At 45.4% G+C, this 21,880-nt stretch overlaps 1 protein-coding gene across 1 annotated transcript in view; it reads right to left on the bottom strand.

Annotated features, from left to right (window-relative positions):
* Nucleotides 1–433: 433 nt before the first annotated feature.
* Nucleotides 434–21,880, bottom strand: part of LOC309551965 (extracellular calcium-sensing receptor-like) — a gene marked incomplete at both ends in the record, with an annotated part of 87,640 nt that continues 66,193 nt past the window's right edge. Inside the window, 2 exons of the mRNA XM_082252696.1 lie at nucleotides 434–727; nucleotides 5,662–6,450. Of these exons, the coding sequence (XP_082108822.1) occupies nucleotides 434–727; nucleotides 5,662–6,450 (1,083 nt within the window). The remainder of the gene's footprint in view (nucleotides 728–5,661; nucleotides 6,451–21,880) is intronic.

The following is a 21,880-nucleotide window of genomic DNA, read 5'->3' as shown; positions in this document are numbered from 1 at the left end:
GTGTGTTGTATTTGTTTAGTCTATTCTGAGTGGTGTGGTCTGTAATTGTTTGCAAGTTGGCTTTGGTTTATGTTCTCCATGAGACCTGTATTGAGGCTAAATTTGAAGGGAGACCTTTTTTTGGGTCATTATGTGAACATTGAGTTTAGAAAATGGAAATGTAACCATATGTTTGGAGATAGAGAAGCACATGTGTTGAAAGGCCTACATTAACCAGGGCCCTTACTTGGCCAACAACAGTCCCAAAATACCAGAGATCAAACACAAACTATAAATGTATTGCATCTCAAAAAAAAAAAAACATTATAAATAATATCCTGCCACCCTTAGATTTAAAAAAAAAAAAAAAGTGGCCCCACAATTTGGCCAATGGACACATTTATCAAGAACAAATATATAAAATAAATATCCAAAATCACAAAAACAAACAAAACTAAGGTAGTGGCTGATGAGGTGTGCATGAACCAGGAAAATAACCAATCAAAGTCTGTTGCACCAACGTGAATTTCTGCTCCAGGGTCAGCTGCAGCAGTTGTGCCAGTTGAAGTAGTTGCTGCTGTTGTGTCTGTGGCTGCTGCTGTGGCTGTGGCTGCTGCTGTGGCTGCTGCAGCTCCACCAGGCTACTTGTTGCTGCTGGTGGTGCAAGGGTTGTGAAGATGTGTCGGGACTTGTGCTGGATTGTTTGATGATGTGGGATGTCTGTGTGGTGACAAATAAGGGGGACGGCCTGGGGAGGAGTGAACCGAGAAAGGTGTGGAGGAATGGGAGCCGGTTGGAAGGGGTATTGTGGAACCAGTTCGCAAAGGGGTTGTGCAGGAGGATTGCTCATTGAGGGGTGTGAGATTTGGAAGGGACTGTGAAGTGCTGGGAGTGGCTACAGGAGGAATTGTCCCCTCCCAAGCTGCCTGCCCAGTGGCCAACACTGGCGTCGCCCTCCCACTACCACAACCTGCAGTGGCAGGCGATTGTGCTGTTTGGGAGGGCTCTGCCTATGGGGCATCTTCAGCTCCAACCAGGGGTTGGCGTGTCTAGCACCTGAGTGTCGACACTTTGCCGATCCCGTGGATGCTGGTCTGCTAACCTTAGCAAGCAGTCACGCATATCCTGTTGAACCTGTACCAAAGCTGTCAGATTTTTGGCCATAATTGATACAGATTCCTAAACAGGTAGTTTATCCATTCACAGATTTGGACGGAGCCTGAGCTGATTTTAAATATGTCTATGGTTGCAGGGGGAACCCCTACCCACTGGTGGGGGGGAGGGGGAGGGAACATGTGCTGGAACATGTTAGACACTCAACCGCTAAACGATCGGCCACCGCAGATATACTGCGGCAGGCGGCCGCTCCCAGGTGAAGTGACGTACCTGTACATCACTTGCTTGGGAGGAGCTAGGGGGCGAGCGCGCACCACCGGCGGTGCGCTTCAACCCCCGCTTGTTAGCCGGGGAGCCAGTGCGTGTGACCGGCGGCAGCTCCGATGGCCACCGGTCACTTGCAATCTCCCTCAGCTGAGAGAGAAGGACAGACGGCTGATATAAACACAAGCCACGCCCCCTAACAGTTAGAAACACGCCCCTAGGGAACACTTAACCCCTTGATCACCAATAAAGTTAACCCCTTCCCTGCCAGTGTCATTATTACAGTAACAGTGCATATTGTTAGAACTAATTACTGTAGTAATGTCACTGGTACCCCAAAAAGTGTAAAAAATGTCAGTTAGGGGTCCCATCTGTCCGCCACAATGTTGCAGTCCTGCAAAAAAAAATCGCAGATCGCCGTCATTACTAGGAAAAAAAAAACAATAAAAATGACATAAAATGACAAAGAGTTCCTGCGAGCTACCTCTCAATACCAGATTTTTAAAATGCCGCAAACACTTCACTTCTCATAAAAAGTGTAAATTATCTAAAATATAAAACTGTGTTGCGCAGAATAAAAATCTATTATATAAGATAAACATCTTCAATAAATAAACTGGTGCATATACAAGTTCAATTGGATGAATCTCTAATAATCCTCATCAATAAAAAAATCTGGTATATATAAATAATGATCAATATAAAATGTGCAAAGTGACAGGTGAATAATTCAGTATCATAAATTATATAATAAAATCTAATATACTCTCAATAAATCTATTAAAATCCTCATATAAGTGCGTAGTGCAAATACTGTGCCAAGTACATCAATATGCAAACCACAGTGCTAAACGAGTCCTAATAACGTACAACATGAATTAATCCAATAATGAAGTGCAAAATAAATAGATGAAAAATATTGGTATAAACTTAGTGTCAAAAAATAGAAAAGTCCTTGTGAATCAGTGCAAATGACAATTCCTTGCAGTGCTCAAAACCACCTGTAGGTGGCAGGTGCTCCCCAAGCTAGTGAGTGACCAGAGTGTCACGGATCGTAAAATCTCTGTGCACCCCCTTGTGAGTGGCCGATCACCTTAGAAACGATTAGAACAGACTCATCTATATGGGCTCCTTCTCGGGGATGACCCTGCCAGTGGTTTGTGACTTCAAAACACGATTTAAAAAAGCCCTTATACCGGGAATCTGGTAAATCACTCCATCCAAACCATGACACTCCAGCAGCGGATATTACCGTATTATATGCAAAAAAGAGATCTCCAATAGTGCTTATACCTTTAAAACATTTATTCCAATAAAAGAAGAATCAATGTCAACTCACAATTTTCGGTGCATCCATGCACCTTTAACGAGCAGTGTACAGTTATCCATGCAAGCCTTAATGGAAAAGCGGGAGACGCGATGGCTGTGTATCCTCTCCTCTGCCAATGCAGCCCGACAGTCTCACAATCAGTGAAGCGCTCCGTCCGTCCAGGGCCCCTCCCCTACGTGTGACGACACAGGGACCTCGTGTCTTCCTCAGGGGGACGTGATGCTAAGAAGCAATTAATGTTCGATAATCCTGGCTGATGGTGTCCTGTTCTGGAGGTTGATGTGGAGCTCCTCTGATGACTCTTCTATGGCTGGGTGACTTCTGACTCTTCCCAGCACGGTGACTGGACATGAAGGGGGAAATCTCTCCCAACTCTCGGCTTCTCTTCCTCCTGCTCACAAGTGTCCACAATCAGGGGAAAGTTCCCCTTAAAGTGTCATTCCATCTTGTGGGGGGGGGGGGGGCCTGCAATGTGCAGACTGTAGACATGAAGCTGATTCTGCTCTGACCTGTGTGAGGATCTTCTCTGTCTCTCCTCCGTGTCCCCGATGGAAGATGGAGGTTTCTTGTCCTGGCTGAGAGATGTGAGGGTCGTTCTGTGTCTGCAGCCTCTCAGCCATATAGATGAGTCTGTTTTAATCGTTTCTAAGGTGAGCGCCCACTCACAAGAGGGTGCACAGAGATTTTACGATCTGTGACACTCTGGTCACTCACTAGCTTGGGGAGCACCTGCCACCTACAGGTGGTTTTGAGCACTGCAAGGAATTGTCATTTGCACTGATACACAAGGACTTGAATTTTCTATTTTTGGACACTAAGTTTATACCAATATTTTTCATCTATTCATTTTGCACTTCATTATTGGATTAATTCATTTTGTACGTTATTAGGACTCGTTTAGCACTGTGGTTTGCATATTGATGTACTTGGCACAGTATTTGCACTACGCACTTATATGAGGATTTTAATAGATTTATTGAGAGTATATTAGATTTTATTATATCATTTATGATACTGAATTATTCACCTGTCACTTTGCACATTTTATATTGATCATTATTTATATATACCAGATTTTTTTATTGATGAGGATTATTAGGGATTCAATAAAAATGACATAAATCTTTCCCCTAGCTAGTAAACGCAATAACTTTTGCGCAAACCAATCAAAATACGCTTATTCCGATTTTTTTTTACCGAAAATATGTAGCAGAAAACAAATTGGCCTAAAAAGTTAAACATTTTTGATTGTTACATTTTTTTTTTGAGAATTTCATATAAAAAAACGTGAAAAAATATTGTAATATTTTCAAAATTGTCGCTCTTTTTTTGTTTATAGCGCAAAAAATAAAAATCACACAGATGATCAAATACCACCAAAAGAAAGCTCTATTTATGGAAAAAAAAGGACGTAAGTTTAGTTTGGGTACAGCATCACACGACCACGCAATTGTCTGTTAAAGTCACGCAGTGCCGAATCGCAAAATAGGGCCTGGTCATTGAGCAGCCAAATCCTCCGGGGCTAAAGTGGTTAATACAGACAGATGTGCCATGTAACATGTTCCAAAATTTGAACTTAAAGTATTACCTATGGAGAGTTTAAGGTACTAAAGTTTATCACCATTTCAAAGGTGCAGGTCATTTAAGGCTTGACATAACGGGGATCAGTGGCGGCTGGTGCTCAAAATTTTTTTTTTGGGGGGGGGGGGGGCAAACAGAAAAATGTAATAGGCATTGCTTTGCGGCAAAAAACGCTGTAAAAAATTGCGTGACTTTGAGGTCACAAAAGTGTGAAAAGGGCCTTCAGTACTTAAGGCATAGAGTGCCCCCTTTCAATGCACAGAGACCAGCATGCCCCCTTTCAATGCACAGGGACCAGCGTGCCCCCTTCAATGCACAGAGACCAGCGTGTCCCCTTTCAATGCACAGGGACCAGCGTGCCCCCTTTCAATGCACATGGACCAGTGTGCCCCCTTTCAATGTATAGGGACCTGCGTGCCCCCTTTCAATGCACAGGGACCAGCGTGCCCCCTTCAATGCACAGAGACCAGCGTGTCCCCTTTGAATGCACAGGGACCAGCGTGCCCCCTTAAATGCACAGAGACCAGCGTGCCCCCTTTTAATGCACAGGGACCAGCGTGCCCCTTTTCAATGCACAGAGACCAGAGTGCCCCCTTTCAATGCACAGGGACCAGCGTGCCCCCTTTCAATGCACAGAGACCAGCGTGCCCCCTTTCAATGCAGAGATGCCAACGTGCCCCCTTTCGATGCAGAGATCACTGTGCCTCTTTCAATGCAGAGTGAACAGCGTGCCCCCTTTCAATGCAGAGTGAAAAGCGTGCCCCCTTTCAATGCAGAGTGAACAGCATGCCCCCTTTCAATGCAGAGTGAACAGCGTGCCAAGCCCCCCCCCGAGACCAGTGCACTTACCTGTAGTGGCGGCTTCTCTTCAGTCCCCGGTGTCTCCTCGAGTCCTCAGTCCTCCCGCCTCCTCCTCGGCCAATGGCATGGGGTTTGCCTTTCGGCCAATCAGGAAGAGCATATCGGACCTGCTTCCTGATTGGCCAGGAGGAGGATCCATGTGACAATAGCGAATTTTCATTCGCTATTGTCACACAATGGGTGGGCTCTGGGAGCACTGCTCTGCGCCCTGGGTCCACCCTTTGCTGAAGCCTATTAGAGCCTCTGGCTCTAATCAGGTGACTAAAAAAAAAGCCCCATTGAACTCCATGCGTCCGGCGCCCTGCATGCAGATTAGGGGGCCGGATGCATGGATAGGGGGGCGGCCGCCACTGCCAGGGATCTATCTACTTAGTGCAACCTCATCTTTTATATTCTACCAAATAAGTGGGTAACATATTACATATGAATGCCCTAAAATTAACCTACTGCATCTTTTACTGAAAACAAAAGATTGCATTTGGTAAACCAGTATAAAAAGATCAGAGTAACCTTTCATTGAACCCTCTCACCTTATACTTTATTGTGTGTGGATTTATTTCAGATTTTTTGTTATTTATTTTAAAAGAGAAATCCATGTCCTGTAATGCTTGAGCCATAATGTAGACTGATATATACACTCTATAGTATGTTTCATCATCAGGAAAATATGACCCAGGTGGAAATGTCTCCAAATTGCAGTTCTTAAGAGAATATCCAGTTGTGAGTGGAATAAGGACATTTTTCATTTTGTTTTTTGAAAAGCATTGATATTGAGTTATGAAAATATCCTCCATCAGGGGGTCATTTAAGTGGCTGGAAGGATTAAAACTATGAAAATATTGCTGCAATCCTGTTATGTAGATATAGGGGTATGAGAACACCAAGCTGCAGTTAGTGAAATAAAAAAAAGATGCCCCACTTGTTGACCAAGAATCTGGTAGAATAAATGTTTTCTCTGGGTGATAAGGGACATTATAATACAAAAACTTGTAATAAACCATACTAACTGAGCCACAAATAATAAGAACTTCCGTAGTTGAGGTTTGCAGCTCTGGATGAATTTTATAAGAATTCTCTTTAGACACCAGAATCTTGAATTCAATACAAATTCCATGATTAGATAAATGTTTGCTGAGTTGTTGGATCTCCCTCTCTCCGTATTCATCATCAGATGTAAGGATCCCGACCCAGTTCCACTTCATCCTTTCCAGTAACTTTGCTATGGCCACATATTGCATCTCATCATCCGGAACTGTCCGGAAAAAGTTTGGATACATCTTTCTATCACTCAGTAAAGTGTCTCTGGCTCCATAACTAATCTAGGAAGAAAGAAAGAAAGCCGTCTGTATAAATAATGTGTAACTCTTAATATCTAAATGGAATAAAAGAAAACCTTAGAAAATGTTTAATGTTATTTTTAGAGAGCAACAAACAGAAGTTGTCATCTGAGCTTTTTTTGACAACCTGTGCGGGGTATAGTATCACCTATTCGCAATTTTCAGCATCATTTCCCAGTGTGATGTGCAGTGAGAGTATTGGTAGGTAGATGTAAGGGCACGGGACCATTGTCCTGGGGTAAAGTGCAGATCCAGATCCCGCTCCCACCTCCGCATGGATGCAGAGATCGGAGGGTCTGGCTTGTACAGTAGGAGGTCATAGAACAGGGATATGCCCTTAACCATTTAGCTAACAGAGTGATAAAATGCCCAGGCTTTGAGGGGAGTTTGTCTAGTCTTTAGGGGATGCTTTTTAAGGAAACTATGGATCCTCAATATGGTAAGGAACAAAGAGGGAGGTATGTGGAAGCGGTGCATTAGAAGCTGTGGGGTCAACAGAGTATCTTTCTCATGAAAATGGGAGAGGTCAGAGATGCCCAACGTGAGCAGTTGGGATGTTGGCAGAGAGGGTAGGTGTGCCTCTAGAAGGCACACCGGTAGGGACGATGAGGAATGAGGGACTATCCCATCACACCCCATCTGTATGTCTCCCAACTTCCGCCAAGCTATCAGGGCCTCCCTCAATGTTGGGGGAAGCCCGGAGAGTGGCCAGGGTAGCCAGAGATTGCCCGAGAGTAACAGCCTAAGGTCCTTGGTTGGTGACAAGTGGCTTTCCAGAGATTTCCAAGGGAAATTATTCTCAGAATCGAACCATGTCCTCATTTGATCCAACCTGGTGGACCAATAGTAAGTGTGGAGGTCCGGAAGTTTAGCACCCCCCAAAGCCTTGAGCCGTACCAGGATGGAGGCAGAGACTCTCGCCCTCTTCCCACACCATATGAAATCACGCAAGCCTCGAGAAAGAGCATCCAAGTATTTCTTAGGGAAAGGGATGGGGATCGTCCTAAACAAATAGAGTACTTGAGGCAAAATCATCATCTCATAGGCGGCCATCCTACCCCCCCAGGAGAGTTCAACCTTTACCATAGCGGCCATATCATTCTTTATTTTTTTATTAAGGGGTCCAGATTTGTAGGGAGGAGCTTGGCTACGCGGGGGATAATATTCACCCCCACATAAGGGATCTAGTCCTCAGTCCAAGGGTAGGGGCATTGCTTTTGCAAAAGGGCAACTACCTTCGAGCTGATTCCCACATTAAGCACTAGAGATTTCGAGGTATTCACTTTGTGGTAGGAGATTGCCCCAAATGCCAAGAGTATTTGATGGACAGCCGGGAGGGACTGAACAGGGTTTGTCAGGATGACCACTATGTCATCCGCGAATAGATTGACCTTATGGATGGTATCTCTCACTCGAAACCCCTCCACTCCGTCATCAGACCGAATGGCCTCCGCCAGAGGTTCAATCATAAGATTAAAAATTGCTGGGGAGAGAGGACATCTCTGACGGGTGCCATTGGTGATAACGAACGGACCCGAAGCGATGCCAGAGGTGAGAACTTAGGCCGAGGGGCAAGAGTAGAGAGCCAACACAACGGATAATATGCCAACGGAGAAGCCAAACTTCTACAGAGTCATCCGCATGTAAAGCCAGTTCACCCTATCGAACGCCTTCTCTGCATCCAACGTAAGGAGCAGAGAAGGCGTTCGGGAGCTCTCCGCCAAGTGGACAAGATCTATGATGCGCCTAGTAGCATCTGATGTCTGCCTACCCGGCATGAAGCCCATTTGGTCGTTTTTGATCAAGTGCGGGAGAATGGACTGCAGGCAGGCAGCCAGCACTTTGGCATAAATATTAAGGTCACTGTTCAGAAGCTAAATGGGCCTATAGTTGGCAGGGAGGCTAGGATCCTTGTCTGGCTTGGGGTAGTCATGATGTAAGCGCCTAACATTTCCCGAGGGAAGGTGGATGTTCGTGCAGCTTTGTTAAATACCTCAGAGAGAAAGGGGCTCAGAGTATGATTATGGAGCTTGTAATACTCATTACATAAGCCGTCCGGGCCAGGGGATTTACCATTGGGAAGGGAGTGGATTGCTTTAGAGACCTCCGTCACCGTGAATGGAGCTGAGAGGGACTGCAGGTGGGCTTCAGAGAGGGTGAGGAGAGAAAGCTTGTCTACAAAACTTTGAATAGCCTCGGCACTGGGTTGGGTAGTAGCGGGGTCCTAAGACAAATTGTAAAGGGAGCTATAGAAAGTTGCGAACTTGTTCGCAATGTCTTTAGGGTGGGTAAGCTTAGCCTTGGTCCTATGGTGTGTTAAGTGGGAGATGCGAGCAGATGCCCGTTTTTCTTTGAGTCTGGAAGCTAGAACTTTACCTGCCCTGTTGGCATGGGCGTTATAATGGAGTTTAAGGGATTTGAGGTGGCGATCATAGCGTTCCATGAGATGGAACCTAAGGGACTCTCTCTTTTCGGTCAGATCCCTGGCCACCGGAGAATTGGGATCACGCTTGTGGATGGTCTCCAGCTCACGGATCTCCGCAAGGAGAGCTGTGAGTTTTCGATTGTAGGCTTTGTGCATTCTGGTCGTTTGCTGGATACATACCCCACAAATGTAAGCCTTATGCGCTCCCCACAGTTACCCAGGATCCGAAACCGAAGGAGCGTTGATCTGAAAAAACTCAACCAGCTGGTCTCCAATCATCTTACCCGTGGGAGAGTCTTGAAGAACTCTAGCATCACAACGCCAAATGGAAGTCCGTTCCCTGGGTCCGCCCTCCTCCAGAACCATCTCCACAGCCGCATGGTCAGACCACGTGCAGCTTCTGACGGCCGAGGAGGAGACCTTACCCAGTAAAGGGAGATCCGTCAAAAACAAGTCAATGCGAGAGTATGAACGATGCCTGGAGGAGTAGTGAGAATAGTCTCTCTCTGAGCCGTGTTGGCACCTCCAGACATCGTAAAGTTGTTCCCTGTGGAGAAGGGAGTGCAAAGAGAATTGTCGGCCCTGGGCGGACACAGATGTGTCGAGCCCTGGGTCGACCACAGCATTAAAATCGCCACACAGTACCAGATTACCATAGACATTAGCGGATACTTGCCGAAGAAGCCTGTGAAGGAAGCGCTTCTGGTGGCTATTTGGAGCATATAGCACCACTAGAGTCATAGGAAGTGAGTTGAAGTCCCCTTGTAAGATCAAGAAATGGCCATCCGGATCACAGAACTTGACCTTGAGAGTAAAAGCAACCGTATCTCTGATCACCACCAGGACCCCACGTTTCTTCTCAGGGGCATTCGCAAAAAAGAGGTGAGGAAAGTTCTTGTGGGAGAATCTCGGTTGCTGGGTTGCTTTGAAGTGAGTCTCTTAAAGAGCTACAACATCGGCCCGGCTGGTACACATTTCAGTCCATAAAGAGTGGTGTTTGGCAGGGTGATTCAGGCCGTTGACATTCAAGGAAAGGAACTTAATGGTCATGGTGGATAAAACAGGGGTATATGTATAATCCAAATGTGAGCAAAGTTAATAAGCGGACCGTGGAACAGATAGGGGACCGAAGGGGGCATTCGAAGCAATGAAGAGTGGGAGGGTCAGTCTAATGTCAGAACAAGGACAGAAGGGGAGAGGTAGACCAACGACTGAGCCAAGCGCAGACCAGAACATAAAAAAAGGTCCAAAAGCAGGAGGGACCTGCAACAAAGAACGAGGGGCCATGGGACTGTGATGAAGACTGTGAGGAAACACACTCACCTCTGTTCGAACTCTGACTGGAGTTGGAGCGCTTGCGTGATGCTATCTGCCATTCCCCCGAAAGGGGTGCAGGTGTGGAGGATGCTGAGGGCCGTGGTGACGAATCTGCGATGATATTCCAGCGTCGCAGGAGGGATAGACCTTCTTTCATGGTAGATATGTTGACCGTGGAGCTATTGTGCGTTATGGATAGGAAAGCCGGATGCTTCCACTTGTGTGGGATGTGATGATTCTGCAGTGCCTTTGTCACCATGGCCAGGTTTCTGCATTTTTGTAGCGTATGCCTGGATAAGTCAGGGAGTATTTGGAGCTGGGGGAACTCTCCCGGCAAGGATTGTAGCTTTCTGGATGCCATGAGCACTTTGTCTTTGGTTTGAAAAAAGTGAACTCTTAGCAGGACATCCCGCGGCAAATCTTGTGCAATGAAGCTGGGTTTGGGGATCCTGTGGATCCTGTCAATCTCGAGCTCAGCTGCAAAAGGGAGGGCACTAGTGCAGTGAAGAGGGTCTTGGCCATTTTCTCCAAATGCTGTGGCAACACTGTTTCAGGAACACCTCTGATCTTCAGGTTGTTCCTGTGTGACCTGTCCTCCAGGTCCGCCACCTTGTCTTTTAGCCAGGTTAAGTCCTCCGTGTGGCTATTGTGGGCTTCCACCAGGGTATTAAGGGACAATGTGCACTTGTCCATGGAAGCTTCCACAGTGTCCACTCTCTCACCAAGGTGGCGGACTTCATGCTGCGTTTGGGACAGTCCCTGCACCATGTCAGTGTGGATGGAGGACCACAGGGAATGCAGCATGTCTTTCAGTAGGGAGGCAGGCACAGGCTGGTCACCCGCAGGAAAGACCGCAAAGGGATCTGCTGTGGCTACAGTTTGGGCCTGTGAGTTTCAAGGGGCCGCTGTGAGGTCCATGTGATCGCCATAGTAGCGGTCTGGAGTCCCGGCGGGGCTTCTGCTTGGCAGGGCTCCTGAAAGAGGGAGAGGGGGGAGTAGAGGATCCAGAGGAATTCCCGCTGTACGGGTTAGCAACTTGCCTGAGCGGGGGCGTACCATCACCCGCTTGTCTGCTGGCTCTGTCCTGTAAAGGCCGCATTGCTGTTGCTGACCGGCACCATTTTGCCGTAGACCGGCGGCGCTGGAAATGAGGAATCCGTCCATTCGGGTGAGTTGATGCGATTCCTTTTTCCCCTTCGCCATCTGGGGGGTCACCGAGAGGCAGATAGAGGTGAGTGTGTTGTCCTGGGGGGGTCTGTGGAGGCTGAAGTCCCGGGTGGCTGAGCGGAGCTGCAGAGCTATGCGGCCATCTCCAGCGCCATACGCCACGCCCCTCTCATCTGAGCTTTCTATGATAGATCTATAAGAAGATTGTAGTGGTGATTTTATTTCACCGGACTAAACAGATGAAGATGGAAAAGTAAATGTAATATTACATAAAGGATTACCGCCATCAGTGAAAGCTGCTAATATGACATAAAGGGGGGAATTTATCAAAACTGGATCAACCAGAATCTGTAGCAGCTGTGGGTGGCAACCAATCAGACTCTATCTTCAGCTTGTTGTGTTAAGTTTTGAAGATAAAAGATAGAAGCTGATTGGTTGCCATAAAAACTGTCCCAGATTGTGGCTGCTCCAGTTTTGATGAATTCTCCTCTAAGAGTTTTTCCTCCTGTAATCCCACCTAGGGGGTCTCCTGCTCATCAGTTACTGGACAGACACTCCCACTGCAAGACTGATTTTGGCTTTCGCTGGAGGTGGACAACCAAGTATAAACCAAATTACCAGCTCAGCTCCTGAACCTGTATACCCTGTATGGACCAGAGCAATGTTTACATTTCCACCATGGGTCTGTCTATTCAACCATAACTCTAATTTCTTCAGATAGCAAAGTAACATACTATACAGGTTTATATATATATCTGTTTTTGGGCTAAAAATGTTAAAATGTCTTGCAAAAAATATGTTATAGACAAAACTAAAAAAACACTTCCATCTACTTTGATCCGTCTTTTCAATACCTTCCTTGCACTGTGTACAAACATTGTATCAATCCCCAAAAACTACTTTACCAGAAACTACAGTACATAAAGGATTCAGACCTACAAGGCTTGATACTCTATATACTGTATACAGTATATATGATAGAATTATGCAGTGCTTCCACTTATACTATATATCCATACCACCACCATGTGCACAGTAATCTCCCCGACTGCTCAATGGAATATGAAATAATACAAAAATAATCAATAACAACAAACTTGTGTTAAAAGTCCTCTTTCAATTATATGTGGGATTCAAAGATCTTCCGATAGATAGTCTTCTCCTCACAACCCTGGCCTGGTAGTTTTGGTGGTCTGCAGGTGGGAGGCTTATTAGAATCTGGAAGTCCCTTTCAAAAATAAAGGGGGCCTCCAGATACCCCCCCCCCCCATGTGAATGAGTAAGAGGGACATAGTAGTAAATATTTATGTGGGGGGGAGAGAACGTGTCACAATTAGGGTTGAGTGAACCTGAACTGTAAAGTCCCAAACTTGAACCCGGACATTTTACTGTATTTCCGGGATCGAGTTCGGTGTTCGGCAATTTAACCACTTGCCGACCGCCGCACGACTATTTACGGCCTGTGAGGCTCACGGACCCCCCACGTGTGTGCCCGGCGGACCCGATGTCCACCGGGCAGTAGCGATTGTCCGTTACAGCGGGAGAAAGGCAGGCCGCTAATGTAAAAAAAGCCGCCTGTCATTCTCCCCTGTGTAAGAATGGAGATCATACGGTTCTGCTATGTAGGACCGTTGAGCTCTGTTCTTACACCTCAAGCCACATCCAATCACAGTTAGAAGCACGCCCCTAGGGACACACTTAACCCCTCCCTCTCAAATAAAGTTAACCCTTTCCCTGCCAGTGTCATTTTTACAGTAACAGTGCATATGTATAGCACTGATTACTGCAGTAATGTCACTGGTACCCCCAAAAGTGTCAAAAATGTCAGTCAAGGGTCCGATTTGTCCACCGCAATTTTGCAGTCCCGCAAAAAAAAAAATCGCAGATCGCCGCCATTACTCGTTAAAAAAAAAAAAAATGACAAAAATCTTTCCCTTATTTAGTAAACGCAATAACTTTTGCGCAAACCAATCAAAATACGCTTTTTGCGATTTTTTTTTACCAAACATATGTAGCATAAAACAAATTGGCCTAAAATGTTAAAAAATTTTGATTTTTTGATTTTTTTGGGGAATTTCATATAAAAAAAGTGAAAAATATTGTTATTGACGCTATTTCTTTTTTTTTTAGCACATGATCAAAAAATCACACAGGTGACGTCAATTTCATTTAGGTACAGCATCGCACGACCGCGCCATGGTCCGTTAAAGTCACGCAGTGCCGAATCACAAAATAGGCCCTGGTCAGGAAGGGGGTAAAATCTTCCGGGGCTTAAGTGGTTAATGGCGCGTTGAAAAAAGCTGCAGAGCAGCCAATCAACAAGTGTTTAACTTGTGCGCCCTTAGAAGCCATCACAGCCATGCCTACTAATGGCATGGCTGTGATTGGCCAGTGCAGCATGTGACCCAGCCTCTATATAAGCTGGAGTCACATAGCGCCGCACGTCACTCTGCTCTATCTAGTGTAGGGAAAGCGTGCAGCTGCTGCTTTGAGGGAGAGAATAGGACAGAATCTTGAATCAGAAATCTTGAATCAGAACAAACCTTTTACCCTGCCCTGATTCCAGTGACAGAGAAAACTAACTGTTATCTGTCTGTTAGTTAGGTGGGCAACAGCGGCGGCCATTTTATGGAATCTCAGTGCACCAGCACTGCATATGTGCTTTTGTGACATTCTAATCCAAACTTGAAATACTGCAATAATAATCTGTTTTTTAAAAAACACCCATTTTTTGCCAATACCCTCCATCTGGGGCCTCTGCCACATCAGTCAGTGTGCATTTTAAGCTACAATTACAGCTATAATTTTGTGTCTTTTAAAAAACACCCTTTTTGGGCAAAATACTTAATATTGCAGCCTTTGCTGCATCTGTCATTGTGAGATACACCCTTTACACACTGTTGTTCTATTCTGCTATTTAAAAACACCCGTTTAGGGCAAGATCCTAAATTTGAGAAATATGAGGAGACCGTCAAATAAGGGACGTGGCCTGGGTCGTGGTGCTGCTGGTGGAGCTCCTGTTGCAAGGAGAGGACGTGGTCCATCTGTGTCAGCTACACGCACAAGTAAAACACCTTCCTCAGGTGCGAGTAGGTGACAGAACCTGCAGCAGTATTTGGTCAGGCCTAATGCGGCTCTATAAATGTTGAGGCCAGAAAAAGTACAGGCAATAGTAGATTGGGTTACTGACAGTGCCTCCAGTTCCTTCACATTGTCTCCCACCCAGTCTCCTGCTGAAAGATCAGAGTTGGCACCTGCATCCGATGTCCATCAGTCTTTCACCTCAGCCCCTTACAAATCAGCCAAGCAGTCTGAGCCCCAAGTCATGCAGCAGTCTCTTCTTTTTGATGACTCTGTCAGCATGGTTTCCCAGGGCCATACACCTAGCTCTGCCCCAGAAGACGAAGAGATTGAGTGCACCGATGCCCAACCACTTACGTTTCAAGATGAGTACATGAGAGGACCATCGCAGCACGTCTCGGATGATGACAAAACACAGGTGCCAACTGCTGCGGCTTTCGGAATTGTGCAGACTGACAAGGAGGGCAGGGGTGAAGACTGTGTGGAAGATGATGTGGAGGACGATGAGGTCTTCGATCCCACATGGAATGGATGTCATGCAGGTGACCTGTTGTAAGATTCTGGTACCCTTGGTACCCTTATTTCCCATTTTCCTTCTCATATTGCGTCCCACCTTTTTAGTTAGGTAGAATGCATATACCTTTAAGCCGGATGACATCATCGCTGAGCGCCGCTCTGAGCGGCTATTTCAATCGCCGGCTTTCTCTCTCACATTGTTCATTCTAACCGCATGGTTAGTTCGCTCAAGCCGTCTGTGAAGCAGCCATACCTGATGTCACTCGCTCCTGTATCTCGCTACCTGAACTTGTTTCATTATCTGATCCTGTATCTCGCTACCCGATCACTCTTGGCATACTGCTTCCACTCTTCATTGTTACCGCATGTTTACAAGCCTTGTCTTATGCTGCCGGAGCCTCCAGCTATTTTCCTTTACCTGGAACAGACCGGAACCTCGCTACTGATCCCGTATCTCGCTACCGGATCACTCCCTCACTACTGGACCCCTCTTCTTACTAACCTTACTAGTGATAAGTACCCCACAGGGGATTCCTCCATAACTAACTTACACTATCTACTTCTGCACACTAAGGACTGTCACTACCTATGCAATACTAATTCCATCATCTGCTCTGTTATATAGATTGCTAGCTCTTGAGTCTACTACCATATCCTTGCACTGGGTTAGTCTCTCCTGTATGTCATCTGCTGTCCTTACCACCTATTACCATACATGATTGATAACCTATCTGCATTCTACCTATTACCATCTACTACTCTCCTGAACATTACTATCAAGTGCTTATCATTGCTGTCACTGTTCACACCTGTCCCTTCAGCACATCACCTTCATACTGTCATATACATCCTATCACTCCAGGAACATCTTATTGAGTGTGTGTATATCTGTATGCTGAAGCAGACAGGCCCACAGTGATGAGTCTGGAGAGTTGGATCTGGTATTTCAACACATCTCTACATGACTACTGAGTGGAGATTCTGCAGCTGCAAATCCAGCTTACTATAAAAACGCAGGAGCGTTACAGATTGAACGAACCTAAAAAATGGATTCAGCAGAATTACCCACTCAAGTGACACAATTAACACAACAAGTAAATGCAATAATACTTGCTCTTACTGAAGTAAAAGAAGAAAATCAGACTCTGAGACAGCAGGTAACCCGTCTTTCACAGCTTACCACTGCTCAGCCCCCTGAATATAAAATAAACCCTCCTCTAGTGTTTACAGGTGATCGGAAAAAATTTTGTGAATTCAAAAACGCATGTCAAATGCTTTTTTTGCTAAAACCTCGTACTTACCCTACTGATCAAATTAAAGTCTGTACCATTATTTCATACTTAACGGGTGATCCACGGGCCTGGGCAGACTCTCTCTTTGAGAAAGATGATCATCTTCTCAACTCCTATCCTTTATTCCTAGCGGAACTCGCTAGCTTATATGAAGACCCCAATAGGCAGAGTACTGCTGATATCCAACTGAGGGCTTTAAAACAAGGAAGGAGACCTGTTGAAGACTTTGTAGCTCAAAAGATGGACCCTTGATTCAGGGTGGAATGATACAGCTCTGCGAACTCAGTTCAGACTCGGGTTGTCAGAAGCCGTTAAAGACGAGCTCGCCCGAGCGGATTTACCTGGCACTTTGGATGTCTTAATACAACTCAGTATCAACATTGACAGGCGACTGCGAGAAAGAAAGGCTGAGAAGATGGGAATGCCATTGTCCAGTCCTTCTCGGATTTCGGCCGTTGACCCTACTCCTATGGAGGTAGGAACCATACGCCCACCTTTATCGACTACTGAACGAGCCAGGAGAAGATCCAGAAATCTCTGCATGTACAGCGCATCCCCGGATCATTTGATAAGCGTCTGTCCCCTTGTCCGCAAAAAAGAGGGTGAGTGTTCACATGTCCTGCTAGGGGGATTAACAACTTCCTTTACTAATCCCTATCTCTTTGTTCATTTAACATTGCAGTGGGACCAGACTAGGATTACCACCAAGGCTATGATCGACACAGGATCTTGTGGGAACTATATCGATACACGTTTTGCTACTTTAAATAAAGTACCTATTATTTCAAAACCTAAACCTGTCTCTGTTAGTTTCATTAACGGTATTCCGTTATCTTCCGGTCCAATCACCAATCAGACACAAGCACTCCTTGTCACTGCTAACGAGTCTCATATGGAGACCACCACCTTTGATGTACTATCTTCACCCCATTTTCCCATTATTTTGGGACTTCCCTGCTTACACACACATCAACCAACCATAGATTGGAAAACACGAACTCTAACCTTCCCTTCTCACTATTGCGAGATTACGTGTAACCTCCCATCTTATGGTAAGATCCTGTCTGTGGTGTCAGATGAGATTGCACCACTATGCTATCAGGATCTGTCCAAAGTCTTCCTTGAGAAAAATGCTCAAGTGTTGCCTCCACATAGGGATTATGACTGCACTATCGATCTACTCCCTAACAGCAAATTGCCTTTCGGTCATGTTTATCCTCTTTCACAGGATGAACTTTCTCATCTCAAGGAATACTTGGATGAGAATTTGACGAAAGGGTTCATCAGACCCTCTACTTCTTCCACAGCTGCAGGACTTTTCTTTGTCCGCAATAAGGATTCAAGTCTTAGGCCTATTATCGACTATAGGCAATTAAATACCATTACAATAAAGGATCGCTATCCTTTACCGCTCATCCCTGAACTCATTGAACAAGTGCGTGGGGCTACTTACTTCTCTAAATTGGACCTGAAAGGGGCATACAACCTAATCCGAATCCGTGACGGAGATGAGTGGAAGACAGCATTCAGAACCAGATACGGATTATTCGAATATCTTGTGATGCCATTCGGGTTGTGTAATGCTCCCGCAGCCTTTCAACAGTTCATAAACGACATCTTTAGAGACTTACTTGATGTCTGTGTTGTGGTAGATCTGGACGATATACTTATTTATTCTCGATCTTTGTCTGAACATATAAAACATGTAAGATTTGTGTTATCCAGATTACTCGCACACAATCTATACGTGAAATTAAAAAAATGCCTATTTCATAAAGAAGAAATATTATTCCTAGGATACATCATATCCAAAACCGGAATCAAGATGGATATGAGCAAGATATCCTGTATTCTGGATTGGCCTATACCAACAACTCGTAAGGCATTACAGCGATTCCTTGGATTTTCAAACTTCTATAAGAAGTTCATCAAGAACTTCTCTGCTATTGTGAGACCTCTCACACAACTTACAAGTATAAAGAAACCATTTAAATAGTCAGAAGAAGCAAATGGAGCTTTCCGCTTGTTAAAATCAAGCTTTACCTCTGCTCCCATACTACGCCATCCAGACCCATCCCTCCAATATATTCTGGAGGTAGATGCGTCAAATATGGCAGTAGGAGCAGTCCTCTCCCAACGACCAACAAATACTTCACCACTCCACCCAGTTGCTTTCTTCTCTAAATCATTAAGCAGCCCAGAGGTGAATTACCCAGTGGGTAAAAAGGAGTTGCTTGCCATAAAACTGGCATTGGAGAATTGGCGACATCTACTTGAAGGTACCCGATTACCAATACTCATATATACAGATCATAAAAATCTTCAATACCTTCAGACTAACAAAACTCTTTCCCACCAGCAGGTACGATGGTCATTATTCTTCCTAAGATTCAACTTCCTAGTGACCTACACGCCTGCAGACAAAAATAAAAAAGCGGATGCGCTATCACGATTAACTGAAGATAACTACGCTGAAATCCCTTCCATTCCCATAATACCCTATGAGCGTATCGTTGGTGTTGTTCGTTCCCTGAAGGAAGAGATTTTGCACAGTATAGGATTGGATTCACCTCCACCACAACTAAGTACTGATGCAGAAGGCTTCCTCTATTACAACGACAAACTCTACATACCCCCTACTATGTGCACCAAAATCTTGGAATTATCACATGATGTGCCTATGGCAGGACATATGGGTATGACGAAAACCCTTAATTTGCTTACCAGGCAGTTTTGGTTGCCTGATATGAAGACGTCTGTACAAAAATTTGTTTCTTCATGTGACATCTGTGCAAGGTCCAAAATTGACACTACAAAACCATCTGGTCTACTCTGCAGTCTACCAATACCCCAGGTTCCATCGGAAGTTGTGTCCTTAGACTTTATAGTAGAACTACCACCTTCCAAAGGATTTAATACCATTCTAGTGTCAGTGGACCATCTGACAAAGATGGCACATTTCATTGCTATTCGCAGACTACCTTCATCTAAACAAACAGCGGAACTACTAATGAAACATGTGTTTAAATTACATGGAATTCCAAAGACTCTTTTATCCGACCGTGGTTCACAGTTCATCTCCAAATTTTGGCAAGCTCTATGTCAAATACAACGGATTGAGCGAAAGCTCACTTCTCCCTACCACCCTCAGACCAACGGACAGACTGAAAGAGTCAACCAGTGTATAGAACAATATCTACGTTGCTACACATCATACCTACAGGATGATTGGGTGGACCTCCTCCCTCTGGCGGAATTTGCTTATAACAACGCAACCCACAGTACTACTAAGCAAAGTCCGTTCTACTTGAACTATGGGTTTCATCCCACACTTCTTCCACCACGCATCCTACCATCAAGTAACCCAGTAGCCTCTGACTATCTTACTCAAATAAAAGACTCTCTGGGTTTACTTAATACCACCATCTCACACGCTCATAGTCAACAAAAAAGGTACTACGACCTTCGTAGAAGACCTTCTCCGCAATATGCTATTGGGGACCTCGTTTGGCTATCGACAAAAAAAATTAAGGTTAAAGATCCCTAGCAAAAAACTTGGACCTTTATTTCTGGGACCCTTCCCAATTAAGAAACTCATTGGAAAAGCTGCAGTGCAACGCACCTTACCGGCAGATCTCAAAATACATCCCATCTTTCATGTGTCGCTACTGAAACCACATGTTCCTAACCAAGGAATAAGGCCTACCATCTTGCCTCCACCTCCAGTACAAGTTGAAGGCGGAGAAGAATATGAGATTAAGGAGATTTTGGATTCTCGTATCCACAGAGGAAGACTCCAATATCTCATAAGATAGAAGAACTATGGACCCCAAGAGGACACCTGGTTAGATACTTCTGATGTTCATGCACCTAGGCTTATACGAAGGTTTCACTCTAAATACCCGGAGAAACCAGTACTTTAGGCCTTCCGTAGCCGACCTTAAGGGGGGGGGTACTGTAAGATTCTGGTACCCTTGGTAACCTTATTTCCCATTTTCCTTCTCATATTGCGTCCCACCTTTTTAGTTAGGTAAAACGCATATACCTTTAAGCCGGATGACATCATCGCTGAGCGCCGCTCTGAGCGGCTATTTCAATTGCCGGCTTTCTCTCTCAGATTGTTCGTTCTAACCGCATGGTTAGTTCGCTCAAGCCGTCTGTGAAGCAGCCATACCTGATGTCACTCGCTCCTGTATCTCGCTACCTGAACTTGTTTCATTATCTGATCCTGTATCTCGCTACCCGATCACTCTTGGCATACTGCTTCCACTCTTCATTGTTACCGCATGTTTACAAGCCTTGTCTTATGCTGCCGGAGCCTCCAGCTATTTTCCTTTACCTGGAACAGACCGGAACCTCGATACTGATCCCGTATCTCGCTACCGGATCACTCCCTCACTACTGGACCCCTCTTCTTACTAACCTTACTAGTGATAAGTACCCCACAGGGGATTCCTCCATAACTAACTTACACTATCTACTTCTGCACACTAAGGACTGTCACTACCTATGCAATACTAATTCCATCATCTGCTCTGTTATATAGATTGCTAGCTCTTGAGTCTACTACCATATCCTTGCATGGGTTAGTCTCTCCTGTATGTCATCTGCTGTCCTTACCACCTATTACCATACATGATTGATAACCTATCTGCATTCTACCTATTACCATCTACTACTCTCCTGAACATTACTATCAAGTGCTTATCATTGCTGTCACTGCTCAGACCTGTCCCTTCAGCACATCACCTCTATACTGTCATATACATCCTATCACTCCAGGAACATCTTATTGAGTGTGTGTATATCTGTATGCTGAAGCAGACAGGCCCACAGTGATGAGTCTGGAGAGTTGGATCTGGTATTTCAACACATCTCTACATGACTACTGAGTGGAGATTCTGCAGCTGCAAATCCAGCTTACTATAAAAACGCAGGAGCGTTACACCTGTGTGGTTTTAGAGAAAGAGGAGGTGGTCGCACAGAGCCACCAGCACAGCGGAAGAGGGACCAAGGTGCAAAAGCGGAGCACCAATCCCCTAGCCAGTACGCCTGCTACTGCCTAACGCAGCAAGGGACTGAGAAAACCAAAGCCAGCTCAAAGGAGTTCCCTAGCATGGCAGTTCTTCTGACAATGTGCTGATGACAGGACACGAGTGGTTTCCATGCTGTGTAATCAGAGCCTGAAGCGAGGCATTAACGTTCTCAACCTGAGCACAACCATCATGACCAGGCATCTAAGTGCAAAGCACGAGCTGCAGTGGAGTAGACACCTCAAAAACCAAGAAAGGTCTCTGGCTCCCCCTGCTTCCTCTTCTGTTGCAGTCTCGGCCTCTTCATCCACCTCTGTAGTGACAGTGGCACCTACCAACCCGCAAACAGAGCATCTGCCAGCAACACCACCACCTGGGTCACCAACCATCTCCACAATGTCCCATCGAAGCGTTTAGCTCTCTATCTCCCAAACACTGGAGTGGAAGAGGAAGTACCCCCCTACCCACCTGCGATCCCTGGCCCTGAATGCCAGCATTTTATAATTCCTGGCCTTTGAAATGCTGTCATTCCGTCTGGTGGAGACACAGAGTTTTAAAAGCCTTATGGTGGTGGCTGTCCA

The sequence above is a fragment of the Pelophylax lessonae genome (assembly GCF_965119305.1).
Source record: "Pelophylax lessonae genome assembly, chromosome: 1".
Classification (NCBI taxonomy): domain Eukaryota; kingdom Metazoa; phylum Chordata; class Amphibia; order Anura; family Ranidae; genus Pelophylax; species Pelophylax lessonae.
The sequence above is the reverse complement of the archived record's forward strand: the minus strand, read 5'-3'. Positions and strand labels throughout refer to the sequence as shown.